The following is a 19766-nucleotide window of genomic DNA, read 5'->3' as shown; positions in this document are numbered from 1 at the left end:
TCTAAATTGGTTTCAGATTTATTTTTTTAGTGTGTGTCTCATTTATTGCCTCTGCGAGTACAACAAATGTTTAGCACTACTCTCTAATAACCCTAGCTGCTCACACTCACTGTGCCACAAAAAAGGAGCGTTAGTATTATCTACTTTAGCCTCTGTGAACCAATTTGGGACCCACTGAACTCTCTGCACAGGGGGTTTCATTTTAGTACACTATATAACGAGCCATTTTCCTACAACAATGATCTGAGCAAATTCTTTACAGAAGACAAGCTCTGATTTCCCCTGTGGCAAGTGTGGACAATATCATTATCACACCAATGGGGGAACAAATAAACCAGGGGCACATTGTTATTTCATGTTGGACCCTATTCCTTTTTAATTAATGGTATGTTTGCTATTTTGAAACAATTAAACCTGGAATTTGGTCAGCAGATGGCAGTGGGCAACGAAACAGGAAGACTGAGCGTTTGTTCGTGTGAATGCCACAAAGGAAGTAATAAGGGTAGTTCTACTTCTTGCCAGCCAAAAATAAGATATTAAAGCAGCAGTGAAATATCCCATGGCTAGTAAAAGTATTATCATGACAACATGGAGGCAAGGTTTTACTTGAAGAAAGAACGAACCTTTAAATCAGTGGCAGTCTCTTTGAAGGAAGCAAAAGAATTGGCATTCTACAAGAAGAATGTAATTTATACAAGGCAATATATAACACACGTCCTTCCTTCAAAAGGATAAGAGACATAAAAGACAAATTATCCTTGAAGAACATACGAAGACGGAGTTCTTATACATGCTGAGTTTTTGATGTGATCAGTAACTGAACATTCATCCCCTTGGTGAACACTTCCATCGGGAGGTATTAGAGTTTCAACAGGTACTGGAGCTTGCTCAGATAAGTTCAGAGCCAGATACAGAAGCATCATACTCGCACAAACCTTCAGGGTAATTATTGTGATCTTTATCATCATGAATAAAACAGAACTACTTTTTATCAGCCATTTCATTCCTGACACACGCTTGACCACCTTTCTGAGATTTCAATACCAACCATCTTTGTTAATTGTAGGAATCTGGCTCTGTGTATACTATACCAAAGTAAGGTATACTCTCTATTTGTGGTAGTGTGGGCGAGCAGTAAGGCTTTATCAGAGGGTAGTGTTAAGCATTTATTGTACACACTGAGCCAAGAAATGATGTCACACACACAAAGACTGAACTCAGACCAATTGTTTGTATTAGAAATATTTATTTAGTTGTATTCTATTCTTAGAAACAAGCAGAACTTGGTTCAGGTAAATAGAATTGTACCCTTCAAGACAGATTGATCAACAAGCAAGTTGGATGAGAGTGACTTTTGTTACAGGTTTGTAAATTATTTAAATACAGTTGAAATTACTTTTGGATTACTTTTCAGATTACTTTTTCTACTCAGTGTGATATGCATAGATATCACACTGGTACATTTCCTAGATAAAAGGTAAGAAAAACAGTTTTCATAAAAGCACAGTTTCTTATGTTTCCATACAAACATCCTCAACACTTAGAGACATTTTTCAGAGGAAAACAGTCAATGTAATCCTAAGGAGAAAAATAGGGTTATTGGTTTGCTGGTAAGTAAACAGTCTTGAGGGTTGAGTTTCTGGGGTTAGAACAAGAGTACACCCAGGGTCAATGATGCACTGAAAATGCTCTCTAGGCGTCACTAGGGCAGTTAGGTGCAGATTGCTGAGGCCCAATAATAGACTATTGGGCTAGAAGGCCATCAATGGTGGCTGCTCTCGGAAAAGCCCCAGGGTTGAGTGTGCAAAGCTCCTAGGGTTAAGTTCAGGGCAAGGGGGATCCTAGTTGGCACACAAGGTGCACCCACAGTGGATCAAGGGTGGCCTGGTGCAGGGTGCAGATTTGGCGTCGAGTGCCCTGTTGTTTTCAAAAGGAGGTGCTGGTTTTGGCTCAGTCCAGGAAGTCTTTCAGGAGCAACCAAAAGCTGGGCAGGTAAGTTGGAGGACTCAGGGACGTTGGGCACCTTAGGTCCTCTTCTCCAGGGTGCATGGTGGCCGGATGCAGGGGTACCTTTTGAGGTCGGATTTCACCTTATCGTGCCACTCGCAGATGGGGGTTCTCAGTGCAGAGGCTGCAGGTAACATCAGGGAGTCCTGGAGGGGTCAACCCATGGTGGACTTGGACTCTGGAGTGCTGGGGGACCTTGCTGCGATTACGATGCAACACTAAAGTCAGATTTATCAAGCCACACAAGTCCACCTTGCGTGACACTTAATGGCTTGATAAATCTGAAGTTGCGCATGCCAGTTCAAATGGCTGCCTTGCGTTACTCTACCCCAGGGAGGTGTTTCATAGATGGAGCATGAGTCTTCCCAGGCATCCACTCACGGATTTTAGCATATTCTCAGATTTATCATTAGTGGCAGACCTGGGAATGCCTCAAAGTGCTATGCGTTTAGAGGGGAGGTGACCCTTCCTGCACAAAAACAATCCTGCTTATAACGCAGGCACCCTTGGAACAACAATGCAAGGGTGACTGCATTGACGCTAGGCAGCCAAAAGTGCCCTAGCACAAGGAAAGAACAGGAATGCCTGTATAATGTTAAATTCGGAGCATTCCTGCCCTTTCCTTTTCACGCAGTGCCGTAAGGTGGCTTGCTGTGTTGCGCGAAAGGATGATAAATATGCCCCCACATTTTTTAGGTGCAAATGTAAAACTCTTCTCTGCTAACTGCTAACATACTTTCTACATGGCTTGTTTGCTGCTTGTTGTTCAGAATATCATCTTGAAAACACTTCCTGTTTCTTCCAAGTCTCTGATGAAGAACGGCTTTTTGGAAGATGGGTGCTACTGACACAAGTCCAGGCAGCTTTCTAGAATAATCCAAAGGGCACTGTGAGCTGTTTGGAGTCTTCAGACAGTTCTCTTTGGTGATATGCCTGATTAAGATGCAGTGGGGGAGACTGTTGCACCACTTAGTGGAGTTAAAATGTAATATATTTGTTGATGATATTCGAAGAGTTCAAGTTCTTAGGTCACACATAGTCGCAAGGCATCATTATTATTGGGGGGGTAAAACAATCTTTCCAGTAATTACCTCTTTTTAAAGTTGTTCTATTAACAATTGAAGATTCTTCTGTATGGAAAGAGGCACTTCCCTTTAATTTTGTCTCCCGTAACTGCTTATTCTCCGAGTTTGATGTGGTGAACAAAGCCTCCAAGTTTCTTCAGAACATTGTTGAAGACTTTGGGAAATAATAATAATTCTGACGACAACTAGGATCAGTAGCACAGATGATTTAAACAGGGTCTGATGCACAAAGGTTGAGTGTGATTTTCACTAGTTGCTGAGCATTCCTCCATAGCACACATTACTTTCAAAGCTACATAGAGCTTGATTCATGTCCACCTTTCCTTGAGCGCAACGCTGCTCAGAAAATACTCTAAAACATCAACACAGCGTCCATCAACAGTAGATGGTTTCATGCCTGGTTCAAATAGATGTTAAACTTTGTCTCCCTGTAGAATATTGAACCATTTTTTGTTAATTAGAGTAAGAGGGGAGCCTGAATCTGAGATGACAATCAGATTCTTCCCCAGCACCTGCAAGGCACACATGGGTGACTTATCCGCATCATCACTTTTCATACCATTCACTTTTTAACTACTAAGACTATGTTTCCAGTAGCTAGAACCTGTTCCACATCAAAGTTCTTACTGAGTGATAATTCCTCAGAAACAATGGCTTTTCCCACAATTGTTAAACTCATCTTTAGCCACTGGGCATCCTTATGTGATGCGTGTATTGTTACCACATTAAAAGTATGCATTTTTGTTCTCAAATTTCTTATTCCTCATTATAACCAATTCTCATCTGTTTGGTATTCTTGCTTCATACCTCATTTTATGCCTTTCTCTGACTCTTTCTTCATTTACAGCTTAAACCCATAATTCTGCCCTAGGTACCTGAGGCAGTTGAGTAAAATGTTCGTTCTGCATTATATTAGGATCAATTGCAATTAAACATGTGAGGAACTCTACCTTCCACTTTTTCCATGGTATGTAAGGATCCGTTTTATTCTGTAAGAATTTTGGTGGTTGGTCAAATTGGATTTTACAAGGGTAATGTAACTACAGCAAGTACAAGTGGACGATTAAAAGATTAGTACAAATATGGAAGGAGAACAATATAATGACAATGTAATATTAATTGAGACCATGCTTCGTGCAGTTCATGAAAAGGAACACAATTATGTGAGGCACAATATAAACCTATACTTTATAGTATGAAGTGCTTCCCTTTCAGCACTTGTACATATGCTGAAAAACTGAACAATATGGTTGCAGTTCACGAAAATATTGTATTGAGTAACTGAAAGTGTTTTCCCCTGGTGCGGTGGGTGAGGGGGCGGCACTTTGGGAAGTACCCGACCAATGATTCGAGAGAGGCAGGGGAGAAACACATTTCTGGGAGAAGGGAGGAAAGACATCTCACTGGCTGCATAGTTAAGCATGAAGAGGAGTCCACACACTTCCAGGCAGGTTTTCAGCATCCACATCGCACAACAGTTTGGCTCCAATAGGGTTATTCTCCTCAGACCCTGAGAGAAAAGGAGGATGCATGCCCTCAGGCTCCTACAGGTGGCAGCACGCTGGAAGCTTCAGACAAATTCATTTGGATCTTACGCTCATCGCTAAAACTTGTAATGGATTCAGATCTGGAAACTCAAGGACTCCGGTACAAATGGCTTTCTTAGTAAGATCAACAATTATAACTGACTCAACTGTCCTCATCAGAACCCTCTGAATGCAATGTTTCACTGCGTCACCCAGAAGGAGGAAATGGGTTGAGTGGCGGAATACAGATACGGGAGAGAAATAGAAAAAGGTGGTAAGTTTTACAAGGATATATAGAACATTGACATTCTGGCTGATGTATATATTTTTACATGAAATGTTGTTATGCTATGTTATGATATGCAGAATGATATGCAGAATTGTGGAATACACTATCACATGGGAGGGTATCCTGGCACTGAGCAGCTGTGAGACTAGTCACTACTCAAAACGCCAAGTGCTGAGCTTCTTGCAGAGTTCAAGAAGTGACCACCATACCCGCCACGGGTATGGTGGTCTGACCACCATACCCGCCACAGCGCCACTGACATCTGCATATTGAGCTATTAGGCTCTGATGCTGATCCAGACAACATTTACGCTGGACGCGGCATTACCGATTTATCCTCTAATCACTGCGATCTACCTCAAGAGCGTCCGACCCGCCTATCTCTGTGCGCATAGTAATGCGACAAAAGGCATATTGAAAGTATAAGACAACAATGATTTTAATTTTTGTCCTGATGATGATGCCCCTCATGTAACTAAGGCATCGAAACATCGTCGACCAAAAAAACCCTTATGCAATATGTCATTGAAATATTGTGCAATGCAATGGTGTGGTTATAATAATTTGTGTCTGTAACACTGACTACAAGTACACAGACAGATTTTTGCTTTGCCCTTTTGGCCATTCTTTTCGATTTTTTGTCTTGAATGTTGCGGGTCACGGCTGTGCCCACTTGTTATTAGATTGTTCATACTGCTTGTTTTATCAATTAGAATGCTAAAATAAATTCCTTGTCCGGCTGGACAAAAGACATAACACTTATCAGGTGTATGATTATTGGTTCTGTACACCATTTTGTCCAAGAGTAGGGACCACTGTCTTGTATAATAATAACACATTTGTCTCGGCCACTCCGGAGTGCACAGGATTCTACATATGCACCTACACATGAGAACATTATGCCAGTATAACAGAATTTCTGTATTTTCTGGTTTAAGGACTAGACATTATTGTGAGGATTTCTGTGTGGGCCAGCTTGCAAGAGGGGAACACCCACAATCTTAGTGGGAGTTTATATAATCCTTGCAGGTAGATTCTCACCCTAGAAAAGCGTACAAATTGGTTGCCGGCAAAACCAAGAGGAAGTATCTTTCCAGAGTTGGAATGGGAAATGAACACTGGGAAAAACATGTTTCCCCTGATGTAAAATGTAAGTTGCATGAGGTAATTCAAATTCATGTTTACAGAATTTTAAATGTCTAGAAGATTTGCATTCTTACATTTTGTGCATTACTTACTTTTCCAGATGCACTCCTGAAATGGATTTAGATTCCCTAAAAAGTGAAAAATCCATTCTAAATGGAGTAACCCTCCCACAGACAATTTCTGGCATTTTAACTTAGGTCTTGGTGAATCAGTCACACACTATTTTGTTCAAGTTCTCTGATTCTCATTTAATGAAGAATTCTTAAGTATACGCAGTGGAAGTTTCAATTGTGTTACCTGAGATTTGCCAGCGACAGGAGTGCTATCGTCCATTTGAAGCCGGCCGCTGAGTCCGTCTCTGTGAACAGTCACACTGTGCCAGCTGCCCAACTTGATTTTACTTTCACTCGTTATGACAGCAGAACCAGTACCACAGTTAAACCTGAAAAGAAATTATTCGAGGCTGTCAGTAAAAAAACAGAAATACGAAATATACCGCTACATGACCACATTCTCGGTGCAGAGCTGTGGTGGGGCAAACAGCAATGCCCTCCTGCTTCTTGCATTCCTGTGTCAGGCATGATTTCACCAAATTCAGATTGATGTTTTACTTATTCATATTTAAACAGGCTTCAATGGCCTGCTCCTTTGCCTTATAATTTGTTCAAGAAATACATTATCAGCCATTCAGCCTTTACATGAAGCTGATGCATACTATGTAATGAAAGAATTGCCCATTTTGTGAATCTCCCCAAAATATTTATAAAGTCACATTTCTTTAGTTTCAAGACGAAAAATGACATGGACTAAGCATTGGTATCTTCATCCACAACAGACAAATTTCGCTATCAAATCAAACTGGATAGAATGTGATATATGACAATCAAAGCATTAGGTTTAAAATTCTGTATCAATTAGTTATTAAAATTCATTTTCAAGTGTGGCCACTTTATTTTATCCATTAGTTTTATTTTGGAAACGTTCAGAACCTAATGTCATCAACTGCTAAGTTTGCTTTTTGAATTATGCTAGTTAGATAGCTTCCCATGATGCACGTGCATTCGTGATGGCTAACTAGCAAAACACATATAGAGACCCAAGGGCAGACCTTATGTCTGGGACCTTTTCTGTTCTAAACAACATAAAGTCATTTGAAGGAACAGTTGAATTATAACAGTGTTTTTAGACTCCACCGGAGATTTAGTTTTGAATTAAAGGAACGTTTTCTGGTTCTTTCCTCAACAATACTTTACTTTAGTTTTTTTTTAACATTGTTATTTATATTGTTGAATGATGTTAAGGACACCGACAGTAAACAGCATTAAGTCATGACATTAACAAGGAAGTAGGACCAGGAGTAATGCCATTATCAGTAAGCAATGGATGAATATTTTTCCAAGACATAACTAGTCTTTCAACGATATAATTGTTGTGAATGGTTTGCTTTTTTGCAGGTTATTTGCATCATATTCTGCTCAATATAGTTCAAAATCGGACAATCTGACCACTAAATTAGCTACATGATCAACTATTTAAGACAATCATGCACACCATGGCAAAACCAAAGGGGATGATGGACGGAGTGTTGAACATTGCAAGCACTCACCCCCAGTACACTGATCTGGGTTTCATCCATCATCATTCTTTAGCTCACCCCAGTTCAGACATGGCCATATGCAAATCAGTCTGACCCTGTGCCTCATGGGAACAGTCCAGCCTGAACTGTCAAGCCATGTCTTCCCTGGACCCGGAAACAAGCATTCTGGGACCAGTTTCTGGCTAATCAGCTGTCATCAGCCAGGCTAGCTTGAATCCAGCGGCAAAGTGAGCAATGGTCCCACCTCTGGGCACCCTGCCAACTTAGGGTGAACAAAGCAAAACCAAAGGGGATGATGGACGGAGTGTTGAACATTGCAAGCAATCATGCACAGCATGCAATCTCTTTCCTAAATAAACAAAATCTAGAAACAGCAATCGGTTGAAAAGATCTCACCTAGTGGCCATATGGTTCACAACTCAATTTTTTATTAGTTTCTCTTGAATCTGGGCAGTCAGTAATTCCACATTATGTAAATTCCAGATTTTGGTCCACAGTAACTGAACTGGGGGTGCTTACTGTATCTTCCTCTTCGCAGCTATTGTGAATCTTGCAGCACGCTTTTGTGTAATCAGTTTTCCGCATGGAGATGTCTGTGTAACCCACTATGTAGAGCAGGGAATCTAGGGGAATATCTCCCCCTACAACTTCCTTGATTATCCCATGTATCTCTTTCCAGAAGATCAGCAGCACCGGGCAGTTTCACCACATATGTTCCACTATGCCCCTTTGTCCGTAACCTCTCCAGCACTTCACAAGAACCTCCATACATTGCCCGCACCCTCACTGGAGTATAGTGCAAGTGCATTATGATTTTGTAATTATTTTCTTTATTCTGAGAGCATATGGAAGTCCTAGTTGCTCCTGTCCATATTACGGTCTCCTATATTTCCATATATGTATAAGACTGCATGGCGGAAGTGGACCCCGGAGCTCTATATAGTAAAGTTATGCTCCTAGCAAGGCTTTTCAATCTGCGTGAGATTTTTTTGAACCTCCCATATCTTACGTTGGGGAGTTTCTCTAGTGCAGTAACTGTGTTAGACTGTGTTGGTCTGGCAGAGTTAGGTGAAATAAGGTGGTGCATGTTTGCAGCAGTGGATTCTGCCTTTGTCAAATAGGGCTTTAAGTGTTAGTGGATGTTAATTTTTCCATTTATAGAAATACCTATGCCTCACATCTGGTGCACAATCAAGGTTGTATGCAATTGGTGTCAAAGATGTTCAGTGTGTTGTCACATCACCTCTACGGTTTGCTAAATCCCACTAGGAGAGCGAAATGGTAATGGTATTGAGGAGAGAGGTGATCATTTATGTATTTCTTTATTAAGCATGCAAATACTGGTTATGTCCTAGTGCTTGACACATGTAAGAATTAAGGTTCCCCAGGTAGTGTTAAGACTGAAAAACCCATGTTTAAGACTTGTCCTGAAATGAAGCAAATTCTTAGTGGAGCGTTAGTACAGTGGAAGGCTATTCCAGCTCACACTTGCCTGATAGGCAAAGTAGAGGTCACCAAGCCTTACCCTTCCAAATGACAGAGGAGTCCTGTTGGGATGGTAGACAAGATAAAAGATAAAAATAGGATTCCAAAAATGGAATCTCTTGTGACAGAAGATAGGTACCTTAAGTAAGAAACCTGCACAGGATCTATTTGTTAATCACCAGCCTGTAAGGTTGTGTTAAAATGTTCAAAATAGGTTCTCATTATGGCAGCCCAAAAAGTAGTAGTGCTGCTGCCTTTTGAAGGAGTTGTAGGTGATATAAAGAATATTTGGAAAGGTTGAGGTATAAAGTGTTCAAGGAGGTAGGTAACTATTACCTGAACGGCCTGAAATTAAATTTCAATGGGATACGTGGAAGAAGTGTCATAAATCTTTTAAGATGATAGAACCAAGATGTAACCTTGGAGATTTGTGTTTCAAAGTTTAAATAAACATAAATTCTAGATTGTGCCCTATCACCACAGAATTTGGACAATCTCCCAAGCGAAAGGGCACCAGATAGAAGACCATATACAAGGAGCTCCACCCAAAAGCAAGACTTCTGAGAAGTAAGGAAATTGCAGATATTAATTTGGTATATTTCCTGATCACCCTTTCGTGTCACAGTCAATTGAGTGTTGACAGCATTACCCATAAATGACAGGCCAAAGGATCTAATTAATCTTGCTAAAGGGGTCGCATAAAGATTGATTAGAGTGGAATACAGTGAAGTCTCCTCAGGAACTCCACCGGATAACTCTTTTGAAAATTACATAAATGGCTCATACAGACAAAATGAGCTCTTTCTGTCAAGTTGGAAGAAAGTCATTTCAGTGTCTTGCCTTTAACACTAGTTTACCACAAATTGGAAATCAGCAATGCATTGAATATGGTGCTAAAGGCTGCTGATAGGTCTGGCAAAATAAGAGCAGCATTGCCATTGTAGCTCACTGGAATTTTGTTGCAGTTATCCCCCCACTTTCTACCCCATTTGTAACTACTAGATGCTGGCATGGACTTTAGCACCCCTATAAGTCCCTAGTAAATGTACACCTGGTACCTCGGGCATGAGTACTAAAGAGGGTCCCTAACAGCTGCAGCATGTCTTATGCCACCCTAAGGGACAAATACACAAATTACATGCACACTGCCTTTGCAGGCTCTGTGAATAGCTGCAAACCATTCTGAGAACATGCCATGGCACACTCACCCTGTGCAATGCCAAAGTGCACAGCATGTACTATTTGTAAGCCGTCCCTACAGCAGGCCTTGTAGCCCTAATGCAGGGTGCATTATAGTATATGTAAGAACAAACCTGCATGAGTACATATGATCCTGTGATGTCTAGCACTATTAATAGATATTGGAAGTGCCTAAGGAAGCCATCTTAAGACATGTACTGAAGACTGTTAATCTCGAGTTACCCAGCTACACGATGGCTTAATTGAAAATACTTGTGTTTGGTACCAAACTCCTTGTCTTGATAAATCTGTATTGATGCCAGTACTAGATTCATTATTACATGCACCCAGAGGGCATCTTAGAGGTGCCCCCTGAAACATTGCTAGTGGGCTGACTGACTGGGCTCTTCCAGCCTGCCACCACAGACGTGTTTCTGACCCCTGCCTGTTAGAGCCCATGCTCTCTGAGGTCAGAAACAATGTCTGCTCCAGAAGAAGATGTTCACAGGATGGCTAGTGAGATTAGCAAGTCAAGTCTCTGCTGCCTTTGATATGCGACCCCAGCTTCCTCCAGACCTGGAGAAGGCTCTCCCTTCCCTGAGGCCCACTTGGCACCAGGACAAGTGGCAAATTAGATAGTCAGGATGCGTGTTATACTGTCAGGCAAGTCACACCCTTAAGGTGGGCTACCTGAAGTGGACACAAAAAAAAGGATTTCACAATCTGGGTTGGGTGAAATTAGGAACTGAGGAACTCTGGGACAGGGTTATGCTCACACTTCATAGGAAGTGGTTACGTAGGGGGCATAGTGACCCCAAGGGTCAGTAGCCTATTGGTTACTACCCTACACACCCTTAACACCCCCAGATTGAGTATTTAAGGGAGCCCCTGATGACCTGAAGAGAGAAGATGGACAAGTAAGTGTCACACAACAAGAACAGAAGTCTCAGCAACTGACTTGGCGCCAATCCTGCTGGCCTGCCTGCTGACTTTGCCTATTGCACGATAAGTCAACTTGTCCTGCAGCTGATGAGTTCCCAAAACCTGGGAGACCTGCCAGCCTTCACCCTTAAACCAAGACCTCCTGAGGGGCAGCTGAACTGTCCCCTGCATCCGGCAGACCGCAAAAGAAGACCAAGAGGACTCCTGCCCTGCCAAAACCTGACTCACCCAACAACCACTGCATCCGAGCCCCCAACCCGTGGCGAACTGGGTCAACAGTGTTAGCATGGTCCACTAACCCTCAAAGTACCAAGTCGATGGTGGAGTGACTCCTTGTGGTCTTCCTGATGTCGCCTGCAGCCTCTGTTGGCATGCCCCCTCAACCGCAAGTGTTGCCGGACGGAGAAATCCAACACCCCAAAGACCCTGTGCAGTCGGACACCCCATCTCGAGAAAAGGACCAAAGGTGTCCCCACATCCACCAACATCGCAAGAACCAGTCTGGTCACACAGTCCCCTCCTGCAACTTCTTACCAAGGCAACCGTTCTCCTTTGGATAACATTGGGCACTCATCTCTGTTTGGCACCTCAGTACCTAGCCACCCTAGTGGCGCTGGTGGTGTTCTGTCAGTGCTGCCTTGGACCTCTCCCACCACACATCTTAACTCCTGGAGAAGTGTCCCGTAAATCGCTGACAAGAACCAATAAAATGCATATGATTTTCCTCCCATAGGTTAACATTGCAGAACTCGAAATTGCACTGTGTTTAATTTTTTTTTAACTGAAAAATATTCCTTTTTTTAAAACGTACTTACCTGAATGATTTTCTTCTGATTCCTAAACATATTTAAAGATACTTTCTGTTTTTAAAAATTGGTGTGAATCTCTTTTTTGAGTTGTGTGTCTCATTAATTGACCATGGTGTGTATTTTCAGATGTCTTGCACTCCTCTGTGTTAAACCTAAGGCTGCTCGATCACACTACCCCCAAAATAAAGCACTTTGGAATTGCCATAGCAAGACCCTTTCCACTGATAAGTGAACGTCTGGACTCTTTCCACAGTGTATCAAATTTTTGATATATCACATAAAGTGCCAGCTTTCTGCAATTGGAAACTGTTCTTCTTAAATGTGTTAGAATGCAACAGATTCTTAATGTTCCCCCTCATTCTCTTCAGTTTCAAATATTTTATTTTGAATCCAGAGAGCGCAAAAAGGTCCTCCGGAATGGAAACCAGCAAAAATAATGAGGTCTCAGGATAAGCTAGCAAACACAATATGTTGTCAACAAACAGTACAGCTTTGTGGTGCCCTTATCTTGTGGTTAGGCCTTAACTATTGTGTTTGGAATTTAATATTTTATGCTAGGTACTTCAGAGATAATGCAAATAATAAAGATGAGTCTGGGCAGCCTGCCCTAGTAATACAAGTAAGTTGTATGTGAGAAATCAGTGTGCCATTTATCTTAATCATGGCCTGAGGGCGCCAAAGTTAGCTTCTAAGTAATTATTTATTTGTAGGCCTAAAGTAGTTATGTAAAAGACCTATGGGCATATTTACAAGCCCTCTGCGCTACCAGTACGTCTCTTTTTGTGACATACTGATGGAGTTCCATGGGTGTTGCTGTGGGTGTTCCCATGCAACACCCATGGAACAAGACACATCTCTAGATTTACGAGAAATCGTAAATCTGGAGATGCGTCTGAATGCTACGCCAACCTAGAGGTGACGTAGCTATGCTCAACGAGGAGAAATGTTTTCAATTCTACTTGTTTTTTCCTCTTTCAATGTGTGCTGCATTCTACAGTACGCATTGAAAGAGGAAAATGCCTGTAGTGATTGTTTTTGTGCAGGAAGGTGCCCCTTCCTGCACAAAAACAATCTCCCTACGACGCAGGCATCCTTGCATCATGGTGCAAGGGTGCCTGCGCCAGCACATGGCTGCAGTTTGTGCGCCAGCACAGGGGGAAGCACAGAGATGCAACATATTTTTGTAAATATGTTGCATCCTGTGCTTTGGGAGTGCCACTGCATGGCGCAGCCAAAGGGCTTGTAGTGCCTCGCTGCAGCACTTCCTTGTAGATCTGCCCCTTGAATTGGAAAGTCCGTTCAATACGATCAAAAGTCTTTTCAGTGCAGAGGGACAGCAGAACCATTGGCAATTTTATCGTTCAGCCACCTCAATCAGGGTTACTGCCAATCTGACATTATCGTACAACATTTAATTTTTTTAAATAAAACCCAATAGGTAATGTGAAATTTTAATGAAGATAGTTGCATCCTAATTTAGTAGGGTTATTGGCCAGTAAGGCCCACAGCGCAGCAGGTCTATTCTGGCTTTAGAATAAGAATGAGAGAAGATTCCATCTTTAGGGTGTGGCAGAGTATGATGTCAGAAAAGAGCTGCATAGTTGGGCTAGAGAGGTGGCCAATAGGGAGAGGTGTGGTGCCGCCGCCAGGGCGACTGACGTTGGAAGCCGGGGATCACGGTTCGATCCCCAGCGCCCGGCGGCAGATTAGCCCAGCACCATGAAACTCTGGGCAATAGCTTGCTTAATCTTCCCGACGGCCCCCAGCGCCTAGAGACCCTTACGGGTGATTGTTGGTGCTTTACAAATGTGGATTATTATTATTATTAATATTATAAGAGCAACCTATATTGAATAAAACAATGTGGAGAATCTATCTGAGCCTGTGAGCCTGGGGCCTTGCCAGTAGGCAGGCTCTTTATAGGTTTCAGACCTCATCTGGAGTGATTAGAGAATATAGAGACAAAACCGTTCCCGTATCCAGGTGTAGAAAGCCAAAACTGGTGAGATAGTTTTTTAAGGACTCAGAATCAATTTTATGCAAATGGTAGGCAGGGCCGTTTCTAGGTGTTTTGCCGCCCTAGGCGAGGATTGAAAAATGCCGCCCCCTCCCTTTTACTACGATAAGAGCCAGGCACCTCGCCAGGAGGCCACTGCAGCTTGCAGCACCCATTGCCCCTTGCGAGTGTTGCCAATAACAGTACAAACACAACTAGTAATCATCACACCCCTACAGAGTGACAATTCAGAATATTTCAAGCCCCCAGTGTTAGAAGAATGGCTTTGGTGGCAGATGTAGTCATTTTTAATGTACATTGGATTAATAAACCACTGTGTTTGTGCTCATCTCCAAATTAGACCACCAGTGCTACCATGCGGCAGATTATCATAGGTGCCGGTGATGACATTTAGGTATCGGTGCTTAGCACCGGAAACCACCTGCTCAAATTAAGCGCTACGTACAAGAGATGTGTGATAGCCCGGACATGAACACACCCTCACAGAGCAAACAGGAGGTTGAGAGAGTGACCAAGAGGAAGAGGAAGAAATATAGAGTGTGCACACCTCCACATGTTATCTACCACCATGGAGGTTATGCCATAAGATCAAAGTCAGAAATATAGTCTGACATAAGTAGATTGTCCTAAACATCAGTCTATTGAATTAAGAATTTCTCTTACTAACTTCAATTGGGAGATATTTTAGCAAAATATATTTATGTCAGATTATATTCTGACTACGACATTCTGGCCCTGCACCCTCCATGGATACAAGTTATTGAATGCAAGACTTTCTCTTGGCAGTGTCTCTATAATACTCATCAAGCAGCCGTAGCGGCTCGTGGTGGGAATGCTGTGGGCGGGGCTGGGGAGGAGCAGGGTGGGGGTAGTAAACTACGGCATACGGCCGACCAGAGGTAAGTAAACAAATAAATAAATAAAACAAATTTCATTGTGGGCGCTGCATTGCCAAATGTGATGCAGTGCGTGCAAAAAAATAAGTTTCATTTATTTATTTGTTTGCTTACCTCCGTTGGGCCATATTCCGTAGTTTGCTACCCCCCACCCAGCTCCTCCCCCACCCCACCCCACTGCCATGCGGCACTCCTAACACGAGCCACTACTGTCAAGAAGGAATACTGGTGCAAACAAAAGAGCCCACTCCCATCTACATCTATCAAGGAGACTTGTTGTTAATAAGGTAACTTTAAACAATGCAGGTCAGCAGAGAAACATGGAGACAGACTAAAACAGTTTATCTGAAAGGCCCCTCTGGAGTCCCTCCATTTAAGAGAGAACATATATATTACCGTTCTTGCAATCAGGACATCTTAGATAACATGGCAAACCAATGTAAATCAATTCTGTATCCATAGGTGCTGAGAAGCCTAACCTGCCACTAAACAATATTTTGCATTTAGACAGCATAAGGAACATCGAGGAAAGAGAACTGCATGATGATTTCTCCCAGACATATATGGTAGAAAACTGTTACACAGGAGTATACCGGTGGGGTGGGGGGAGGGGGGTGTCCACAAGTTCTCTTCAATTTCGAATATTTCTGTCTGTTCGTGGCTGCACTTTTATAGAATTTGACTTGCGCTTACCGATAAAGTTCCTGTTTTCCAAAATGGAGTTGGTACATGAATTGACCGAAAGAATAGGAACTTGGTCTGTCCACATAGTTTCAGAATAAGGTGCCATTGTGCTGGTGTCATCTAAGATTTCTTCAAAGACTTGCACGGGTCATGAAGTAATCCATCACAGCCTTGCACCGCTCATAAAGATGATCCAGAAATTCCCATGGGCTAGAAGCCACCCTCCAGTAGATCGAAAAAAGCACTACACACACTACAGGAGGAAGGTACCTGTAAATTTAAACAGGTGATGCTTGCAGCCTTTATCAACTCTTCCAGTCAGCCTGTATTGAACAGGAAGGACTCCACTAATGAACACCTGTGCAATAGGGTAGATGCTTCAAACCATCACGACTCATGGCTGCCATTAGCGGAGCTACAGGACCCACTTGCGGACAGTTCACCAGAAACCACTCATCGGCAAAACACAGAAGCTTCTAAAATACATCAGATGGCCTGTTAACCGCATCAATGCTGCCGTCATTTTTGCGCTGTGCAGCTTTTTTCATTTTTCCGCATTATATGACGAGCTCAGCTCGTCATCAGCACACGCCACCCGTGGGTGATGACGAGCTGAGCTCGTCATCAGCATCGAAAGGGTTAAACTACCCCGAGCAGCAAATGGCAAGCTGTTAGAAGCAGCTTGCTCAGTATAAACACACTATGCTGACTCCTGTCATATAAGTTTCATTGCTGTAACCAACTCAAATACATGAAATGATTTGTCACAGCCAAAGTCCAAGTTCCATCCACAGGTCTACATATCACATTGTGAACATAGCTACAATCTGAAGGCTACAATAACAGCATTTTATAGTGATGCAATACCAAAATGTGGATGTGACATGGATTTCCATTAAATGTAGTGGTGATCCACATGACCTCATAGGCAGCCAAACATTTATTTAAATTATTTCCTTTAAAAAATGGACAACAATAGCATACCGGTGTCAGGCTTCTGCCAGTTTAGTAATGAGCACTTCCTGTATTCCAGTGGCCACACAACTGCATGTTGTGGTCTCTGAAGGGTGGCCAGACTCTGACACTTGCTGATGGAGTGTTTCAGGGGGTGGTTGCAAAGAGCAGTAAAACTGTGATTGGCAAGGGGGCGCTTCCGTTCAATAACAAATGTATGCAGCCGTGGTGGTCCTCCTGTCATTTGTCATACAATATTTGGATCCCATTCCACACAAAACCTACCATGGGGTTATTAACAAATATTACAAACGGAATGGAGCTTCAGCTATTAAAGCACACACTTTAGCTGGAAGCACGAATCCTCCTCCAGAGAAGTTCAAGCTAGACCCTGCCAGCACTTGAAGGAACCCTTCCCAGCATATTTTCTCTCTCTTCTTCCCCTGACACTTCTAGCTACAGCAATCAAAGCCGCTACGATACACAGTCTATAATATAGACTGTGTGTGTCCTATAAAGCTCCTTTATGAATGTTTTATGGTTTTGATGAAGTGAATGAAAATGTCTCTGAACATTTAAACCGACTGACTTGGCGATGGCGCAGGTACGGCTGGAAACGCTGCTGCAACTCCTTCTAAAGCAGGTGCGCGTGCGCTTGCACTCCACTTATAGGTGCTGCTACTGCCTGCATGTTTTTTGCCGCCCCCCACCTTTTGCCGCCCTAGGCGGCCGCCTAGTCCTGCCTAATGGCAGAAACGGCCCTGATGGTAGGGGTTTCAAAGCAAACACAAGGAGATGATGGATGGAGCGCTGAAACCTTTCAGACACTCACCCCCAGATCTGGGTTGAATCCATCATCGTTCTTTAGCTCACTTCACCTCCCCAGTTCAGACCCAGCTATATGCAGACCAGTCTTGACCCAGTGCCTCTTGGGAACAGTCCAGCCCAAACTGCCAAGCCAGGTCTTCCCTGGACCGTAACCAAGCATCCTAGACACGGTTTCGTGGTAACGCCCCTCATCAGCTAGGCTAGCTTGAATCCAGTGGCAAAGTGAGCAATGGACGCACGTCTGGGTATACTCTGCAAACTTAGGGCTAGGAAAGCAAACACAAGGAGATGATGGACGGAGCACTGAAACTTTTCAGACACTCACCCCCCCCCCCCCCCCCCTCACATATCCGGGTTGAATCCATCATCGTTCTTTAGCTCACTTCGCTACCCCAATTCTAGATGTAAAAGATTAGAGGCATGTTTTTTTCACCAGAGTAAATTGTGCAGTCTTGGGCTTGGAATGTGGTTCCTAGTTTGTGGTCTTATGATTTTGAAGGCTAGAATTGTATCTGCCTTTTTCACCTGTTTCTTAATAATGTTGCTGGGTGTATAACATTGTTTGTGCAGCCTTGTGGATCCAGAGGCCATTCCCTTCTTTCAACAGGGCTCCAAGTAATGTAATGTAAAGTGGATTTGTAGAGTGCTGCTCATCACCGGTGAGGGTATCCAGAAGCTAAGTAGGTAAGTGTAGGTATGTGAGGAGGCTCGGCCTGAGTACAGGTAGTCTTGATGGTCCAGCAAGAAGACTAATTGAAAGCCAGGTCTTCATTTTTTTTGTGGAATTCAAGAAGTGAAGAGGAGGCCCTGATGTATTGGGGGAGGTTGTTCAAAGATATGGCAGCTTTGAAGGCGAATGATCAACCTACCGTTCTACTTCTGTGGATGGGGGATGTATGTGTGAGTGAGAGTGATGCTAAGCCAAGTTGTCTGGTGGGTTGCTGGAAGTGAAACCAGTGTTTCAGGTATGCGGGTCCTGTCTTGTGTAGTGACTAGAATGCATATGTGAGAAGTTTGAACTGGTAGCGATTCTGGATGGGGAGCCAGTGGAGTTCCCTAAGGAATGCTGTGGTGTGATTTCTGTGCGGTAGGTTGCGGCATGGTGGCGTTTTGGATGGTTTGATGCCTGTGAAGAAGATGGGTTGGGATGCCGGTGTAAAGTGCATTGCCGTAGTCTAATCTGTTTATGATTAGGACCTGCGAGATGGTATGTTTGATGTTCAGTGGGAGCCACTTGAAGATTTTAAGTAACATGCGGAGGATGTGGAAGCATGAGGAGGTAACAACATTGATTGGGACTTCATGGTGAGGTTGGTGTTTAGGATGAGGCTTAGGGTCCTAGCTTGGTTGATTGGGGTTGGTGTGGGTCCAAATTCGGGGGGCCATCAGGTGGAGTCCCCAAGTGAGCTTTATAAGTTCAGCGGGAACAGTCCTTTTGAGGTCTCGCCTAGGCATCGCACATGCGATGCCCTAGGAGGGCCTTTAGCCATCGGTCTTCACTTTTCAAGCATTGCACTCGTGCTTGTGGCGGCATCCACCTTGCAGGAGCGAGCAGCGGCGCACCCCAAGCACGTGTGCAGTGCTTGAAAAGTGAAGCATGCGCTTGCAGGCACGCACCACTCCCTGGTTATCCTTCTCTCGTCATCTCTTTCTCCTTTCCTTATCACCTACTTTCTGCCATCTTGCGTCATCATTTCTGCCCCTCCCTACCCGCCGCTCCATTTTATAATCTCCTTCCCTTATCACTGTACCTGCTTGATTCCACCTTTTCTAACATTTCCCCTTTAATATCGGACCCCATCCTTTCTCTTCAGGCGCCCGCTGCTTCCTTTACCCTTGCTCTGCCCTGCTGCTCTTTTTTCCTTGCCTGCCCTCCTTATCACAAGGTGACCACCTCACAGCCTGAGAATGCATCTGTTTATAAACCCCCGGTCTCATGTTGATCACTCAGCCTTTCTTCTTGAGCAGCTCTGTGTGGGGAATCCTGCGCAATCAGAATTCAGAGGCTCGAGGCTCAACAGGGTGACATATTTACATGCGAGACATCAGTCGGATGCAGCATCTCACTGGTGTAAGTGCATGGTCACACCTCCGGTCAAGAGACACTTGTCAATCTCTCGTGAAACACATGGCGTCCTGGTGGATACAATAGAGAACAAGGAGAGCTAACAACGGGTCTGATCTAGGCTTTGGTGGACAAGTTACTCCTTAGCAATGTGACGCATGTCGCGATTGCGAGTGGGATATCAGTCGCACTTGTGAGAAATACCCGTCCACCAAACTATAAATAAGGCCCTTTAACACACGTAAATCAGTGGGTATT

The 19766-nt window shown here is 43.4% G+C and overlaps 1 protein-coding gene across 2 annotated transcripts in view; it reads right to left on the bottom strand.

The window, feature by feature from the left end:
• The window catches only part of EGFLAM (EGF like, fibronectin type III and laminin G domains), a 639867-nt gene that overhangs the window by 89968 nt on the left and 530133 nt on the right, over nt 1-19766 (bottom strand). For both annotated transcript variants that reach the window (XM_086960551.1, XM_086960552.1), the window contains exon 12: nt 6350-6494. In XM_086960551.1, coding sequence (XP_086816677.1) covers nt 6350-6494 — 145 coding nt within the window. The remainder of the gene's footprint in view (nt 1-6349; nt 6495-19766) is intronic.

Source organism: Lissotriton vulgaris, chromosome 3_1 (assembly GCF_964263255.1).
Source record: "Lissotriton vulgaris chromosome 3_1, aLisVul1.2, whole genome shotgun sequence".
Taxonomy (NCBI): domain Eukaryota; kingdom Metazoa; phylum Chordata; class Amphibia; order Caudata; family Salamandridae; genus Lissotriton; species Lissotriton vulgaris.
The sequence above is the reverse complement of the archived record's forward strand: the minus strand, read 5'-3'. Positions and strand labels throughout refer to the sequence as shown.